Source organism: Octodon degus, unplaced genomic scaffold (genome assembly GCF_000260255.1).
Source record: "Octodon degus isolate 3935 unplaced genomic scaffold, OctDeg1.0 scaffold00075, whole genome shotgun sequence".
Classification (NCBI taxonomy): Eukaryota; Metazoa; Chordata; class Mammalia; order Rodentia; family Octodontidae; genus Octodon; species Octodon degus.
The window spans coordinates 8,819,375-8,837,931 of NW_004524651.1; the positions used below are offsets into that span (position 1 = coordinate 8,819,375).

An 18,557-nucleotide genomic window follows, 5' to 3' on the forward strand; every position below is an offset into this window, starting at 1 on the left:
CCCTGAACTCTGGAGAGTGACCCTGGATCACCGATGAAGTACCAGAATCCAACTCTAGAATCCTAACAAACATATTTTGGGCAAAAGGTCAGACAGTGATTGGGGGACACAAAGGGCACTTGGGGACCTAAGTCAGGAATAATGTAGTGGTTTATATCTGGATGCCCCCCAAAATCTCATGCACTCATCCATGGGGCTGTGGGGAGGTGACTGGATTACAGGTATGTGACAGTCATCATGGATAGAGCTAATGAGATGCTTGGAGCAGCTGAGTCACTGGGGCGTGTCCTGCAGGGTCTCCTGGCCTCCTCCCTTAGTCTCCCTCTGCTTCCTGCCTGCCCTGCCATGGGCTGTTTCTCCCCTGTGAGGCCCTCTGCCACGCCACCCTGCCTTAGAGCCAGCCAACCTGGGACTGAGCCCTCTACAAACTGTGAGCTAAAAATAGACCCTTTTTTAACATGTGGGTATCCAGTATTATGTTTCAGTAGGAGAAAGTACCTGAGATAGTCTCAGCCACCAAGATCACCTTTGGTGAATATCAGAGCTGAAGGTGTTTTACCACAGAATGAGGTTTAAACGGCAAACACAGACTGAATCCTCAAAAGATTCTATTTCCATCAATGGATGTAGAAATTGCCAGCTTACAGAAATAGCAATACTGCACTAAATAAAAGAACCCGGGATTTAGAAAGACATACCTTGGCATGGTGCAAATCCACCCCATACATGGAGAGCTTTTTGGCGTTTTCCAAGAAATGCATTTCTGCTTCTGCTGGCGTCATTCCTCTGATTGGAAGAAACAGTGTGTTACAAGGTTGCCCTCCCTGCTCATTGTTCAGAATTAGAAATAAAACACAATTAGCTGTGTTTCCTTTATCTGGTAGGCTGCTTAGTTCTTTGCTATCTTATATATAAGAAACCCCCAGGGATACGTGGGCAGATGCAGGATGACCACTGCTAATCAAACACCAAAAACCTGATGTGCACCACAACCTGAGCTGCTAACACACCGCACAGCACCAGAAAGGGGAAATTCCACAGCTGAGCACAGCACCTCTAGGAATACTGTGCAAAATCACTATCAGGCCGTGTGTATAAAAAGCATTTGAAATTTGTAGTTAGATTTGGGGTCCCCTCCTTGAAACATTTCATGGTTTACATGCAAATATTCCAAAGCCTGAAAAATTCCAAATAATGAAATAATTGTGGTCCTGGGCATTTTGGGATAAGGGATGCTCAGCCAGCAGGTAAGAAAAGCATAACCAGACAAATGATTTTGAAGGAAAACACCTTCAAAATGGTACATAGTAGGTGGACACGTGGTTGCTTCAAGGGGGAAGTTCCACCCCTCACAGCTTACCTAGATAATGACCGCCCTGCTCTAGCTTCCCGCCTTTAACGCGTGGAGAGCACGCCCAAGCGGCTGCAGCAGCAGCGCCCTCGCCTACTCGATGACGTGCCAGAGAAAGTCTTGCACCCCGTGTCGCCCACTGACCTGTGGCTCTTGTGCAGCTCAATCACCTTGTCTTCCAGCTCCTTTGTGTGGTTCGGGGCAAAGCGGAACTCGCTGATATAATCACTCCCACACTCGTCGGGGTCATAGTCTCCAAGCTCTGACTGGACTGTGTAGGAGCCCAGCAGGGCCAGGGTCACGAAGGAGCAAGGCAGCCGCCCCGACACGATGTCATCACGCAGTTGTAGGCAGAGGTAGTACCTTCGAGACAGAGCCCAGTGTGAGACACACGGCTCGGTGCCACTGTGGGTGATGATGCCTGTCCAGTGACTTCCCTGTGACCCATTCTCTAACATCCTCGCAGGCTGACATTCACGTCATCTACGACTGATCTAGACACAAGGGGAAGATGCCACGCTACAAAAGAAGTTTCAGGACACCTGGACAAGGCCGTGTTCCTCATAAAACAGGATTTTGCTACTCTACAGGTATGTTTGCCTAACATCTTTTAACTTTTCAAATCAAATGAGGAGGTCCCAGCATACTCTCCATAAATACTTTTTTGATATCATAATGATGCTCTTAAATATAATTCTTAGGTCCCAATTAGCCTTCATGAGGTCTTGTTTCAAATCTAAGTGACAGGTCTTCCTGGACAACCAAGCCAGACTCCAGGTAACACCAGCTGTGCTTTCCAGCACCTTGCTGAATACTAACTTTAAAGCCCTATGACCTTAAAATCTGAGAACCTTGTCACTGTAAAAGAAAAAATATAAGACATGACCCATGTAATGTTGCCATCATTAACAGCTGATTTGTACTCTGTGTGGTTTTGTCTCAAGATTTATAGATGCAATTGAATGAGCTGCGAAAGTCTCCACAGTTGAGGGTTAACACGGTTGAAGTTTTAATAATACCTACTGCCTACCTTTCATGTATGTAAGGAACTATTACTCTGTTGAACGGGATGACTATGGTACATTTATAAAGTCTCTCTTAGCATAATTAAAATCCATGTAACCCAGACAGAATTCTTAAACACTTAGCAGGCTCTCCAAACACTACACACATAGATAGAAAGAAACCAGGCATAAAATTCAAATCTAGGTATATCTAGGCTCCCCACCCAGAAATCAGCCATTGTGAAATAGTTCTTCCATATTGACTAAAAAGTATCTTTACAGATAATTTATAATTCCCTCTGATTTCTGCAAGCATAAAAGAAATCTAAGATAGAGAAAAAGCTGTTACTCTACTCCTAATATGTCTGGTGACATAGTTTTAACCCTAACAACTGACTGAATCTGCTTCAAAGGTTTCCCTTTGATGACCACCGCCTCTCTCTGGAGGGCATAAGGCTTACAGGAAAACTCTACGCATGAGAACAAAGTCATTTGTCTGCTCATAAACTTACTACCAAACAGGGTTAGGAGCCAGAGGTTCCAAACGGAATGCAGGGAGGTCTAGGAGGACGCGTGAGGAGCCAGGAAGGGCAGGCTAAATGCTGCCCTGCCCTGTGCTGCTAGTGTACACGCTGCCTTTCTCTCTCCAAGGTGCTGGATTAGGAGACGACCAGGTCAAGAGGGTCACCCCGTCACAAGTGCAGTTAGCACCCATTCAGGAGGCCACAGACAGACCCCTTCCTCCTTCTATCACTGGAGGATACAGAAAGCAGGAAGTCAGGAGCCTGCGCCCAGCTGCAGAGCCTCACAAGAATACATCCTTGACCCTGATCTTCCAGCCTTGAAAACTGTGAGCAGATTGCTGAAAACCCAGCCAGGCCACACTATTTTGTGATAGTAACCCGAAAAGAGCAAGCCACGCAACACTGCTTCTAAGAGGAGTCCTTTTCACTCTCAGCCACCAGGCCGGGGTATTTTTTAAATTTTAATTTATGGTTCTTGAGACAGGGTCTGGCTATGCAGCTCAGCCTGGCCTTTAGCTCGCTATGTATACCAGGTTGGCCTGGGTTGGCTTCAAACTCGCTGCAATCCTGCTCCCTCCACCTCTGAGCACTGCAATACAGGCGTGTCCTACCACGCCTGGCCAAGCTGGAGTACTTTTATGTGAGATTCTTTTCTTGATATCTTTCCAGTAAACAAATAAACCACTTTCCTTGCACCTATAGGGCACAGAAAGCAAACTCTTGGCTTTATACACATTTCTCTGCATCTCCTTCTCTGTGTGTGTTTAAACAGCCATGAAGTATCAGGTGGGTCGCATGCTAAGTGCAGGAATGTAACGATTTTTTTTTTTAAACTGGAAAGCAGAAGCACTAAGAATGGCAACAGCACTAAGGTTGAATCTCATCCAATTTTGCTCCGGGGGCGAATGACAGCATCTTATTTCTTCATGTCCTCCCACCAGGGTCAGGTAAACGGGACTATCAGGCTAGCAGCAAAGATCCAACTGTTACCAGATGGCATTTGGCAAAACTTCTCAGGGACGGTAGTGCTCACTCGGTTGTCTTTTCCTTGCCACGTGAGCGCGGGTGACTCTGAGGCCACACGTCAGCCTCTCTGCTCTGCACCACTAAGGGACTCACGGCTTTCCCAGGGTGGCTGCCTTGACCGTGGCCAGTGAGTACGTACCTGGTTATATCTTCAGATAGCTGGGAAGGGTCTGGTGGGTAAAATTTCACATTAAATGAAAAGTGCCAAGCACCGCCTGTAGGGATAGGCAAAAAAATAGAGTTAAGTCTTAGAAAACTCACTCCAGATTTTCGCTGACGCTGGACGGACCCCAGCTCCAAGCACTAACACCCAAGTGACTCTGGTCACTCATGGCTAACAAGGGAGTCTCTGTTAAAGGAGGTCCCCAGATCAGCCCGAACCCTCGTCTAATTTCCGATCTTGTCCTCAATCCGATCCTTTACTGGCACTTGTACCTAGCAAAGCAATTAACCAAACTTCCTCCCATTCTCAGGATCAAAGATAAGGCTTTAGAAGGAGGAAAAAAGGTAAACGATATGGATAATCCTCCATCAGATAGGTCTGGAATTGCCTGGATTTATTGCTACGGATTTCTGGGCAGCTCACATAACCACAGTGCAGATATAGTTTCCATTTTCTTTGTCCCCTCTGCTTTGTTATTACAGGTCAAGTTCCATTATAATAAATGTCAAGGGACTAGCCAACACAGTTTTATTTTGTGGGAAAGGTTTGTGGTAGTGAATAACGCTTTCATAACCAGGCCGCGTGCTGGCTGCGGAAGTCTTTGTTCACGCAGGGAACTTTCCGACGCGAGGAGCCCGGACCTATTTCCTGTGCGTTCCCCAATTCTGGGAGCCCAGGAGGATGGACTCACAGCTCCTTAATGCTGCTGCCACAGCAAAAAAGTCAGCCAGAAGCGCGTTCAAGACACACTGCCGGTGACAAAGCCTTCCCATTGCGCTGTCATGACCGCTACCTCTGCTTGTGGATGATTTGCCAACACACACATGCACCGCACAGCATTTTGCACGCTGCACCTCTGTGATCCCTCTTTTAATTTATTCATCTTCTTTCCTTTTAAATGCAGTTGTTTGTTAAGATCTGGGTGTCCCTTCTCTGCCGCACTCTTGGGGTTGACTCTACTCCGTGCACCCTGGAAGCGCCTCTGCTTCGGGCATGATTGTGTTCTGAATGATGTCACGGAAAACTCACCCCAGTCCTCCCAGCTTCTCTCCTAGATACTGCTTGATTGTGCCATGGGCTTGCTGTCAGGCCTTTGATGTGACACGACACCTGTGCACCTCCAATGGTCCCTAACCCCCACGCGCACCAACGCATGAAAAGACTTCCACTTTTTCCAAGAGCCCTGCAGCACTCAGTGCACGGGCGCCTCTCCTGCACCTCTGCTTTGTCTCTGCGATCCTCAGCACATCCGCGCCCTACATTTCTGGCCTGAATCACATGTTCCTTCCAGTTCATTCCACTGCTATCCCAGCATCCCATTCAAGGCCCTGCATGCCGTATCTTCCTGGAGTGGCCCTGTGAGAGATCTGGACAGGCCTACGTGTCACTGGCTATTTAACGTTTTTAAACCACTCGAAAGGACCATGACACAAGAGCTGGGAGCATGGTAAGTCATGTCTGTCCATCAAATACGCGTCTAGTGACTGGGCTACTGTCTTGAACAAGTTTTTTTGCCACTCTAACAATGGTCTGATTTGCGCTTCTTTCCTTGTTGACTCTTGCTCACTTTCTTTTGAATCACAGTCTTTCCTGTGGGCCAAGAACGAGGCTCAGAATGAGGGCTGACAAGGGCTGGCTTCTCCCTCAACCAAGTGGAATGAAAAACAATGGATTAGTTATGGGAAATGGATTTGCTGCTCTTTTGTAATTTCCATCCACTTCAAGGTATGCCTTGATTCCGGCGAATCATATGGCAATGTAATTAAACAATCTTACAATAAACTCAGGGTGAAAATTCTCAGTTGGAAACTAGTAAGTAATGAAAATATGAGCAACATATTAAATGCAGAAATCCTCATTGTAGGAAAGCAAGGTGCGAACTACAGTGGGCCTAAGGAGAATCAGATGTGCACGAGCTGCAGGCTCAGCCTCCAAGGCTTTTCCTCCTCAGACTGGAGGGTGGTGCAGACCTGGGTTTTCATCAGCTCCCTCAAGATTCTAATACAGGAAGCTGTGGGAGCCACAGTGAAAAGCACTGTTACTGGGAACCCGACATTCTTAAGGTTTATAAATGGAACACTAACTCCAGGGTCTTTCTGGACATTATTTCGACATAAGGTGACAGTCACAGAAACTACAACAGACTCAACACCCCAACCAAGGGGGAGGAATGTTGGCGAAGCGGAACACCATGCTCTATGCTCGTAATCCCAGCACTCTGGGAGGCGGAGGCAAGAGGACTGCAAGGGTGAGCCCAGTCTGGGCCACTTAGTGACTTAAGGAGACCTTGTCTTAAAACAAGGAATTTTTAAAAACGGATGGGAAAAATAGCTCAGTGTGAAGGCCCTGGGTTCGGCTGCCTGCCCTGGGAAGAAACCCTCAATGAAACAAGGCATAAAACCAAAACATTAATAAACAGGCTGCTTCAAGCTTCAGTTCCCCATCAAGAAGAGAAGAGAAGCAAATCAACTAGGAGGACGTGCGTGTGCGTGAGCGAGCTCACAGGCTTGACGTGGCCCTGACAGGAACAGCGGATGAGCCAGTTTGGACACAGTAAAACACTTCCTGTGATAATGCTGATGTGGGGGTTTAAGTTAAAATTTATAGAAACACAAGATTGTAGCACTTAATGCGGTTTATTCTTGTATAAACTTTTAAAAATATTTTTAAAAGTATTTTAATTTATTTATTTGGTACAGGGTCTCGCTATACAGCTCAGACTTGTTGTGATCCTCCTGTCTCAGCCTCTGCAGCATTGGGATTATAGGCATGTGCCACCACACCTGGACCCGGTGGCTGGCTTGGAAAGGGGCTGGCATAGCATGCAGTACCAGGGATTGAACCTGGATCCTTGTGCTTTGTGCAAACTTTCTAATGTCAAATCTGTGTGTGTGTGTGTGTGTGTGTGTGTGTGTGTGTGTGTGTATTTGGTACAGGGTCTCACTATACAGCCTGGACTCATAGTGAGCCTTCTGTTTTCGGCCTCCTCAGTGCTGGGATACAGGTGTGAGCCACCATGCTTGGACTTGGTTGCTGGCTCAGCGTGCCCTGGGGCGGGGCTGGTGTGGGTTGGGGTACCCTGTGCTTGCCTAAGCAGGTGCTTGGTCTACTGAGCTATCTTGCTGTGGCCCCTAATGCCAAATCTTAAGATTTCCCAGCAGACCTCACTGCTAACGTAATACACTATAAATCATGTTTTACATCCTAAATATGCTGTACTCAGAACTGGAAAACACAGTGTATTTAGGAGTTTTGCTTTAGATGCGGTTCAGGCCATGCAGGCCTACAGCTGGTTTCTAAGAACAAATTCCTTAGTTTCAAAATCTACCATGCATTATAAGTTTGTGACTTAAGGTGCCACACATCTGTGGTCTAAATTGCAGATCACATTCATCTTCCAGGCGAGCTGTGGACTCCAGCAAAAAGAAGTGGGGAGAGGCAGCCATGGAAAACAAGTCCATGAGGTCTGATACTACGCTTCTGCCTTGGTAGGATTCAATTCTGCGTACAGAGGCACTTTAGTGGAGAGCAAGCAAGGAATATTGATAGAAACAATATACTTCTGCAACAATTCCAACTTCCCACGTCGTTGCTTCCCCTGCAACACTTCAGGTCTCCTTCTGTGACAGTCCTACAGACTGGCGAATTGAATTGGCGGGGCGGACACACTCTAGGAGGCCTCACACCTTCTGGCTCTCCACTTTGATCTTAAGGACAGAAGGAGCACAAAGCAAGAGGCTGAGGTGGGCTACGCGGACCCCCTTAGCAACACTGAAGGAGATGGGCGCTGTCGATAGCCTCGCCTGCACCCGCACTGAAACCACCCTGGGATACCTTACGCCACTAACCAGGTCAGCATTCCATGAGATGAACAAAGAGTACGTCATGCACACAAAATGCTACGCCGCATGGTTAGCATGTCTGCGATTAGTGGTTCTTGAGGAGATCTGCAGGGCATATTCAGCACTTTCATTTTTTAAAAATTAAGATTTCTTGGATGTAGAAAAAGTGTTTTCATTCACACATCGTAACTGTGGCCACTCCTGCTTTCAGTCTCAATTACAAACTAATTCATTATCATCTTTCTAGTTAGTAGACGCCTCAAATTTCTCTAACAATGTATTATGCATGGTGTTATTATTTGTATAAATAATCAGCAAAGTCTCAATATCTAGAAATACAGTGATTAAGAAGATGTTATCTCATATTAAACCATTTCAAACTGCTTATTGGCAGTTACAATTTACTAATTATTAGGATATTCTAATATCTCAGAACTTATACAGTTAATAAAATGTAGCTGCTCTTTCTTAAAAATAAATGATTTGAAAACTTGAATGAGAATGATACTGTCATTAATACACCAGTCTTAAATTTATCCTGCAAAATGTGTCAGGTGTACAGGAGAATTAATCTAGATTTTATTGAGAAATATACAAATTAAAAAAGCTACTCAGCTGTTCAAGATTATATACATGTGTGAAGAGTTAAAAGTATAAAAAATAAAAAGAAAATGCTCCTGCTCCGCACCCCGACTGCAGGCCCCTCCGGGGGTGATCCCTGCTGGTGCCCTTCCCGCTCCCCACAAGCTTTCCAGGCAGCTACACATGCACAATGTTCAAAAACCATATGTGACTGACACTATTTTGCAACCCAACGTTCACAGTGCTAAGTGCTATTTCTATGGCTCGTCAATGGCGGATTCCCCTCACAAACGGAGGTTTAGGTCCCTCCTGGTTTTCTGCGCCCACAAACAGTGTCATGAGTGAGTATCCAGTGCGCACACACATGTGCGTACCTTTTCCTCTAATACATATGCACAGTAAACTTCTTCAAGTAAAACTAAAGGTCAAACAGCAAATATATCCTACAAGGAGATAAATAAGACAAACTGCCTGCTTCACAGTTTGTAACAATTTGTACTTCTGGCAACTGGGCTTCTACTTGCCAGGGAAGTTTCTTGCTAAACTTGTCAAATTTTTTAAGTATTGGCTAATCCAAATCGGTCAAGCATGATCTATCTTCTTTCTTTCCCTTCTTTACTTTCTTTTCCCTTTTATTTCTTTGTGATGCTAGAGTGTTTGTTTATTCCTTTCTCTCTCTTTCTCCCTTTTGTTCTCTTTTCTCATTTTTCCACCCTTGTTTTCCTTCTTCTCTCTTTCTTTTCCCTGCGAGCTGGAGACCAAACTCCAGGATCCCAGCAAGCAGAGCAGCTGTCCTACAACTGACCCATAACCACAGCCCATGACATTTCATTTTAACTCGAGTTTAATCATTAGCGTCCTAACCTGCTCAACACTTTTTTTTTTGTAATGTATTTAGGATAGGGTCTAGAGGGTCTCACTACACAGAGCAGATGCATAGTGATCGTCCTGTTTTCAGCCTCCCAAGTGCTGGGATTATAGGCGTGCACCACCTCGCTCCACCTCAATCACTGTCTCAGCATACCCTGGGAATGGAGTGGGCACAACAGGCCAGGGATCTAATCCCGGTCCCGGTACCTGCCTAAACAGGCACTTTTGTCCTCTGAGCTATCTGGCCGGCCCTTAACACTTCTTTACTATCTGTATTTCAATTTTTGAGAAGCTCATGGAATTTTTCTTTGTCCATTAAAAAATACCTTAACACACATTAATGTCAGGGACCAAGAAAAGGGGCTGTCTCCAACCAATGCCATTTTTTTTTTTAAGCCATCATTTGGCTACTACTTTTACGTTCGTTTTCATGTTTGTGACATTTAGGTTTAACATGATATTAAGTTGGAAATTTTAATAATTAACACCTGGCACATACTTAAGACAGACTTCACACCCATCTCAAGGCGGGGGGGGGGGCAGGGGTCAAAGTCATTTTAATTTCTCAACTGTGACGACGGAAAGTCCTTACTGCCAGAGCTGCACCAAGGCACCCTGATCAAACCTGAACATGGAATCTGTCCTTCACAGCACGGTTCACAGGGACACTCGGACATGGTTACGGCCCTGCGCTCTGCAAACCTTCCCCATATGCCGTCATGAAATAATCCCAAGGAACTTACTTCGAATCTGCTTTTTAATTTCCTTAGCAGGGTCCAGCCAATTCTGAAAAGGAAATGACATTTTGAAGTAAAATCAGAGAATAAACATGGCTTAATGATGAGGATCCAACAGGCTCTAAAGGCACGATCACTGGAAGATTCCCCGCCCGGTCCTTGCCGTGCCAGGGATTCATAGCCAGGCCCTGCCAGGATCCCCATGGAGAAGGGGCACCCACAGACCATTCCCGCCTCCCAGGGGTCCTTCTGTCCTTCCTTCCTTCCTTCCTTCCTTCCTTCCTTCCTTCCTTCCTTCCTTCCTCCTTTTCCTTCCTTTTCGTTTTCCTTCTTTGACTGCCCCAGGGATTTGAGCTACTGTGGAAGTAGAGGGGAATGCCAGAAGCCTCTATAGGTAAATAAATGACCAGGAGAGAGATGCACACAGCTGCACACCTGGCTTCAGCGCTTCCTTCAGACGGCACTGACACCTGTGATCACAGGGTGACGGGCTCTGCCTGAGAATTTCCCAGTGAATGGAGCACTTGCTTGAGCTTTTATATTTTCCTAATTGGAAAAATCAGATGTGCAGTGACGACATCAGACACGGCCCAGTGACTTCACTAGCTGCGCTCGGGAACAACACCAAAGTGAGGAACATCTACAAACAGAGCATTTCAATGTTCTGCATCAACAGAGGCGACACAGCTCCTCTTCTTTTTGCCTCCGGTTTACAGCAGCAGGGTGAGCTCGGACTAGAACTCATGGCTCGCGTGCAAGGGTCTACAGGGGCTGCCTTACATGCTGAACACCCACAAGAGGCTCTGGACAGACATGAGGCTGGAACACACCCTCCAGACTGGCGAGAAAGTGGAAGAGTAAGATGAATCAGGAGCAGGACGCGGGCGCCTTAGCAAGCAGCCCCGATGGCTATGTCACAGCTACAGCGTCTTCATGGAGTTTTGGGACCTGAGCATGTTTTCTGCATAAGCACCCAAGTATTTGATTTTCATATAAGCCACTGAATCTATGATCCACGGACACACACACACACACACACACACACACACACACAGGCTTTTCTGGAAGCATAAGCAGCTTAAGGGTTAAAAAGCACAAGAGCTGACTTGCTGTTTTCAAAGCATGCAGGCCTTGAGGACGCTGTTGAGAGCGCGCTTCTGGGAAGGCCTGCATCCCACAGTGGCGCCCCTGCCCCAGCCTCGCACTCTCACCTTCTGGTTCTCAGCGTCGCGATACGTGAGGCCGAAGTAGTCCTTTTCCAGCAGGTTCAGGTGTTCGCACACTTTGTCAAACAGCACTTGCCCTCTGGAGCGTTTCTAAGGAAGCAGAACGGAGAACACAGGGTCACCCAGGCAAAGAGGTCTCCCCATCATTGGGACCTGCGGGGAGAAACTCATACAGCGTGAGCTGCAGTTGCTCCGAGGAGACAAGTGCCCGTCACTTCTTGCTGTCCCAGTCAGCACCAAGGCTGGGACACATGGTCCCTGGGCTGCAGGAACCCAGCTCTGGCAGCCACAAGTGACACCAGGGGTCCACAGTGCCCTGGGTTGAGCACAGGGGGTGACTCCTGAACACAAGTGAGCAGGGAAACAATGCGACGCTCAGCAGCCTCAACTCCTTTGTGAAACAGGAAACTCCCAACACAAGAAAGGGACCCTTCGAAAGGAATCCTGAAGGGTCCCTGCAGCCCAAACCTTACAGGATACCCGAAGTCAGCTCCCTGAGCCCAGGAAAAGGACACCCTGGCCTGGTCCCAGGCAGACCCTCACTTGCCCCTCTCTGTGCCAGGCCCTGCCCAGAAATGCCAAGGGTCCTTCTCCATGACACATTAAACTAGCTGCATCTGGTCACTGTTGACTTTGTGATGATTTCCATCCTGTACTGTGGTTTCCAAGTTTCTTTTAATTTCTTTGAAAACAACTAATTTTTCCCCAACAGTCTTCATACTCTACCTCCACTCCTTTTTCGTTTAGTTTTTAGACAAGGTCTTTTTCTCTTTTGTTTTTGGCTGGCTCAGGCTGCCTTAAGGGTGGTCTGCTAAGGCATGAGGAGCTGGGGGTCAAACCACAGTATCCTGTGCCTGACTGCATTTGAATAAGCAGGCGCCTAAACAACTGAGCTAACTGGCAAGTCCCATAAACAAGGTCTTGCTGAGTCACTAAGTTGCCCACAATGGGTTGGAACTTGCAATGCCTCAGCCTCCCAGAATGTACCAAAACAAATACTTCCTATTAAGCATAACAAATATTAAATTTAATGCCTGTAATTACACTATAGACATAAAATCCATTATATTGGGAATCATCAAGCAGTCACCTGGGCAAAGGTGAAAAGGTCCTCATCCGGGGAACAAAGCCCATCAGATGCTTAAATTATTCCCACACAAGTTGCCACAGTTTCAAGCAATGTGGCAAAGTTCTTTACACATGACTCAGGTTAACTGGCAAGGATTAAGCTAAATTACTTTCCTGTTTGGGTGGTACTAATATTTTCTGTCCAATACATTGAGCATATTTGTCTTGAAGATTTAATGCATCAACAAGGAGACATGAAAAAGGACAAACTGTGCCCAGGTCAAAATAAGCACCCAAAAGGGCCTCGGGAGGTGGGCGCTGCTGTGCTAGTGGGGTGAGGCAGAGAGTTCATAACTCAGCCTTCTCAGGCACAACTGTTTAGGGGAAAAGGTAAATTTACGATAGCAAATTGAAGTTATAGCTAGCTAAACAATGACACACTTGCCAAGAATTACTTCCAGAAAGTATGAAAATAAATGACTTCTCAGCAAATCCGCAGCACACTGCCCACTGCGTATGAATAAATGGTTGCAGTGCCGCTCGCTGGCTTAAGCATTTCTAAACAACAGCGTATTGTTTCTGCATCAGGGCTGACAAGTCATAAAGTCTTCCCAGGCTACCAGCCCTGCCGATGCTTCTGTGGGTGTCATTTCTAGCTTCTAGTTTCTGTTTAACAGCAAAGGTGCAGAGAAGGTCGAGGGGGCGGCGGTCCTCAGCAGCCTCACCATCAGAGGAAGGCTGGGCTTGGTCTTCAGTGTGCCTGGGGAGCTTGGAGGAGCTCTGTTCTCTCTCTGTGATGGGCATGATGTTACCTACCTCCATGGAAAGGCTGGCACTAAAGTAAGACATTCAACCCTGGCACTCTGGTGGTGCCCACCGCACAGGCCGTGGACGCCAGCCATTGTTGGAGCCCAGCAGGTGGAAAATGGAAAACAACTAAGCCGGAGCATGAGCGTATGCGGCATGCATGCACCCCCTGCTGGCACCCGGATCAGGGTCAGTGTTAGCCCTGCCTTTCTCTACGCCAGTGACCTTTACTATCTAACTGCTTTAGCTAGACAATACTACACACACACACACACACACACGCACACGCACATGCACACGCACACAGACAGAGGCAAGCTAGGGCCGACCTCCGTCCGAGGACCCCCTCTGCCGTGCTTCCTGGGGCCTGCACGTCCATTGGCCTGGAGAGCGGCAGGGAGGAGCTGCAGCAGGGCCACGGGCCGGCGACACTCACTTCCCCGCTTCTCATGTGGGAGTTCTGTTGCTGACTCTTGTCTCTCTCTAGAATAGACTGTATCCTTCGTGCACATCTTAGCACATCGTGAACAGCAGTTTGTTAAGATTGTCACTTAATTCCTCGCACTGGAGACATGTCTCCTGCGCTCACGGGCAGGGGCCAGCTGTCTACATCAGCACAGCCAGCATGGTGACTTCAGCAAAGGCCAGGAGGTCATTTTGGTTTCCATTTTCTCATCTTTGAAGAAGGCCGTGAGGCTATGGAGCAAGGCTGTGCTGAGGCTCTAACTACACTTCTCCCTCGGTAGCGAACAAACTGCAAAGGGGTCTTAGTGCTCTCTCTTCTGGCCCAGTCGGGGCTCTGCACCCCCTTCAGCACCCCTGGATGGCACAGGTGCATGGGTGTTCCCAGTGGATGGCACTGGGGTAACTTACTGTTTTAGCCTCAGACCAAATCCCCTCCCTAAATCTCTTCCTGACTTTAATAACTGTCCATTCTTCTAATGCAGGTGATTTTTTTTTTCCTAGCACAATACTCAGTGTTTCAAGCCAGCTATTCCTACTCGTGGACATTGACATGCACCTGTAGATAATAATCTTTAACACATGACCAAAGTTCAACAGTCAGACTGGAAATTTTGCATAAAGTTATTAAATATAGGGTTCTCAAAGGCAAGCTGCCCATTATGTGATCAAACTGCACAGTCGCTGGATATGGGGACATACGCCACTGGGAGTCAAAACTTGAGAAGCTTTTTAAAACATTCACAAGGGAATTCTAAACAACTGGAGAGTTGGGCATGGTAGTGTACACCTGTAATCCCAGCACTCGGCAGGCTGAGGCAGGAGAATAGCTGTGAGTTCAAGACCTGCCTGCTCTATGAAGTGAGCTCAAGGCCAACTTGAAATGCACAGTGGCATCCTGTTTCAAAAAGACAAAACAAAAACAATTGGAGAAATTCACCTAACCACACGGGGCAAGAGTTTCCAGTCTCCTGCATTCCTGCATCCTGTTCATTGGTCATTCCAGGTCACGTACACCGCTTGCCAGGACCACGGCACGAAAGCAGACCTGAATTTCCTAGAGTGACTCACCAGTGGACGCTTCCCTGTTCCTCGAATCTCCCTCTTGCCATTTACATTGGTTTCTAATCGAGTGAATGGGGGACACTGTGGCCAGAGACCTCAAAGCTTTGGTCCTAGCAATGGCGTATCCCCACGCAAGATAAGCAAGCTTCACTCTCAACTGCTGGAACTTTTTCTTTGATTAAAAAATATTTCCAAACTGACAATAAAATTGGGTGTTAGGAGAAAGAATGAATAATGGGAACAGAAAGAAAACCACACTGAGAGATAGTGTTTCCAAAACACATTATGACCGTGGATGAATATCCAAAAACTTAAAATTCAACAATAAGAAAACAACCATTTAAAAAAGCAGAGTAGCAGAACTGATGGCTTATCAAACAAGATACATAAATGGCAAATAGATGAAAAGCTGCTCAACATTGTGTGTCATTAGGGAAGTGCCAACTGCAACAATCACGCGCAGTTGATTACGATGGGGAAAATCTCAGGCGCTGACAGTCAGATGCCAGCAAGGTCAGGGGCACTGGGACCTCACCCACTGCTGGGGGCATCCAAGATGCCACCACCACCTTGGAAGCCAGCTGGGTGGTTTTTTTTTTTTTTAATAAAGCTAAACCCAAGATGCAGCAATCATGCTCTGCAGTGTTTATGTAAGCGAGCTGAAACCTTATGTCTGCCCAGAAACTGACACGCAAATGTCGATCATAGCTTTACTGTTAAACTGCTAAGACTCGGGAGCAATCAAAATGCTCTCCCAAAGGGGGTGGAGTCGTGCGCGGGGCCATCCACACCATGCAATGCAGAGATGGGGAGGGGAGGAAGTGGGGGGCAGCAACGATCAAAGCGTGTTACGCACAGGGGCGGATGAGCCCACGTGTATCAATTATTCTGGATCATACGTGCTAATTAAAAAGACAAGGAGCTGTCAAGTCATGAAAGACATTAAAGAACCTTAATCGCAAAAGAAGCCAACTGCAAAGCCTACAGACACAGGACTCCAACAGGCTGGCTCTGGAAAAGGCAAAACTGTGGTCCTCAGGGCTTGGGAAACAGGAGCTGGGGGCAGCAGCCAGCGAGGTGTCGGGGCGGCGATGCTGCTCTGCTTGTGCTGCCCAGGATCACACACCCCAGCTGTACAGCAAGCACTTGTTCTACTGAGCTGTCTCCCCGGCCCTGAAAACTTGTTGCTGTTGGCATATCGGTTATAACAAACGCAGCACACTAGTGGAAAATGTGGAAATACACTAGGGTGGGGAAGACAGAGGTCTCTCTGCAGGAGCTCTGTGTACTTTCTGCTCAAGTGCAAAACAAGTACAAATAGAAGACAAAAAAGAGAAAATAGGGGTGCGGGAAGACACTGGGAAAAAAAGCATAAAAGCATAAAATTTCTTATTTTAAATTGTAAGATAATGTGTTAAATACCTCAGAAGGTTAGTAACCAAGTTGAACTGACATTAAGAGTAAATAAACAAAGCTTGAATAAATACAAACTTGAAATATTCTTTTTCCTGATAAACGTAAAGGTAATATCGAGTTCTCCCTTTCCCTTGACTTTCTCCCCACACCCATGTCTAGGGGTCCGGTCACCCGCCTGCAGTGCTGCCCGGTCTTCACGTGGCTGCCTGCACTTGCAGGGCACGAGGTACCTAATGCACTGCTCGTGAGCCACACTTCCTGTACACCAGTAGTTACATCCAGAGACGGGGTGAGGCTCTAGTCTATCTTTCAAAGGGACACTGGGCATTTCATCAGCAGGCACAAGGTGACCGCTGGCCTCTCTGTGACATCAGCATCAACCTAGACTGGTGCCCCAGGCCCGCAATTCCCTCGGGGATGCAACGGCCCTTACCCCACCCTAGCCATGCCTTCTTCCCTTATTTGCTGGAGCGTGTTGGGAACAGCGAGCTGGTGGCACCAGAAGGACTTGGCTGCCCAGCGATGCAGTCCACTGCTGAAGTCGGGGTAAATGCTTGCTTCTTCTCTTTGTCGCTTTCCACACTACGGAACAGGAGCCCTCACAGCGCCCAAAGCCACCTGCTGTATTTCTGTTTCTGGCCACCACCATGAACTCCTGATGAACACAGCGTGGATATGCTCTGTCCACCTCCGAGTCCCCCGATACTCAGAGCCCCTTAGAAGCACTTCCTGTCCTCCCTGCGTCAGAGCGCTTCCACGCCACAGCCTGTGTCCCCACAGCCTGCAGGCACTCGCTGAGGGCCTGACCGCAGCGGCACCAGCACCACCGCTGTGGCCCTTACATCTCCCCTTGCAGAACGACCTACATGACTGCATGTCATCAAGCGATCTCAGGGGGGATCTGATGATACTTTGCCTGTGCTTTCTTCTCACCAACTGTGTTAAACATGCCAGGGTCCTGGCACCACCTTGGGTCGCAGACGTGATCTTTTCTGAAACGGGCCCCAGGGCACCTAAGACTTCCACGGCTCATGCAGGTTCCAGTGTATGTTTTAAGTTATGCTTGCAATAAAACATATTAAATAGGGCGGCCCCAGCAGGTTTGCTGCTTTCCTCAGCAAATGGCTAACTTTCTTAGGCATACATGGGCTCAGTCCAGTGTCTGTCAGGCCTCTTGTGCCCCTGTACAAGACGGGCACTTCCCCCTCAGACAATGAACCTCCCCTTCCCTCAAGACCCCATGGTGTGGGACACAGGCCATGAATTCCTCTTTTCCAGTAGAGCAGGAGCTTGGCATCTTCCCTGGCGAGGATGGAAGTGCCTGCCAGGCCGACACCTGTGGGAAGCCCGATAGCTGGAACCCGGGGTATGGCCACGCTTCTGGCCTTGCCCATGTTGCCCCCTTCCTCACCCAAGCTGCAGTGACGAGAGCAGAGGCAGGAGCCACAGAGCCACTGCTCCAGCTCAGCACCAGCAGCCTGTGCCAGGTTTTCGGCTTCCCAAAGCCTCACTTCAGGCCCAGGATGGCTCCGCCTCTGTGGAAATGTGCCGCATCAAGAGTCAAACTCCATGATCAGAAAGTCTGGGACACAAGGGAGTCACAGGACGTTATAGTACAGGTTCTCTGATGTCCTGAGTCTTCACTGACCTTGAATGGCTAGGGGGCCACAGAGGGAAGTGAGCGATGATGTAGAGTGTGCCTAAGGAGAGTCACCTGCAGAGAAAACACTCTCTCAGGCTTTCACAGAGAGCACATTGGCCAAGCAATGGCCGTGACTCATCCACATGGCTGACACCGACAAAGGTTCTACAATCTGAGGTACAGGATCTCAGGATAAATCCTGAGGGGATTTGACTGACCTTATCAGATGCAAAAGCTACAATTCTTGTTACATAAGTCTTGCTTTATCTTGGTCTTAACCATCCAGCAGAAAAGTATAAAAATGAAGTATAAAAAGTAAAGCCATATTAATGTACTGAGTTGTAAAAGGCTCAAGTCAACAACTTCTGACACTGCCAGTCTTACGGAAAACCCACTACTATTATGGACTACTGGACTATATTGGAATATTTTTCTGAATTCATGGACCTACAATATTTAAATGATAATGGAATACCCTTCTCTGACAAAACTAAACAAAAAAGGGGGATACAAAGGAACGATCATTTTGTATCTGTATATTCAAAATAGTTGGAATGGATATTCAGCTGCATTCTCTTAATTCATTGAATAGCGAGATTTGTTCAAATGGTGTTTGTGGACAGGATATCATGCCTGCATCTTGTACAATGAATAACCACTAAGACAACAATATGCAATATATTAATTATTGAAACTGTGCTAGTAATCGGTTTTGAAACTGCGTCATTGCTATTTGTTTCTCAATAAAATTATTATTTTTTTTATTTTTTTT

The 18,557-nt window shown here is 47.2% G+C and overlaps 1 protein-coding gene across 10 annotated transcripts in view; it reads right to left on the bottom strand.

The window, feature by feature from the left end:
* Epb41l3 (erythrocyte membrane protein band 4.1 like 3) overlaps positions 1–18,557 on the bottom strand; it is a 186,649-nt gene that overhangs the window by 42,818 nt on the left and 125,274 nt on the right. For all 10 annotated transcript variants that reach the window (XM_023720386.1, XM_023720387.1, XM_023720388.1 and 7 more), the window contains 5 exons: positions 11,311–11,415; positions 10,106–10,148; positions 4,045–4,120; positions 1,496–1,714; positions 699–786 (listed from right to left, as the gene is read on the bottom strand). In XM_023720386.1, coding sequence (XP_023576154.1) covers positions 699–786; positions 1,496–1,714; positions 4,045–4,120; positions 10,106–10,148; positions 11,311–11,415 — 531 coding nt within the window. The remainder of the gene's footprint in view (positions 1–698; positions 787–1,495; positions 1,715–4,044; positions 4,121–10,105; positions 10,149–11,310; positions 11,416–18,557) is intronic.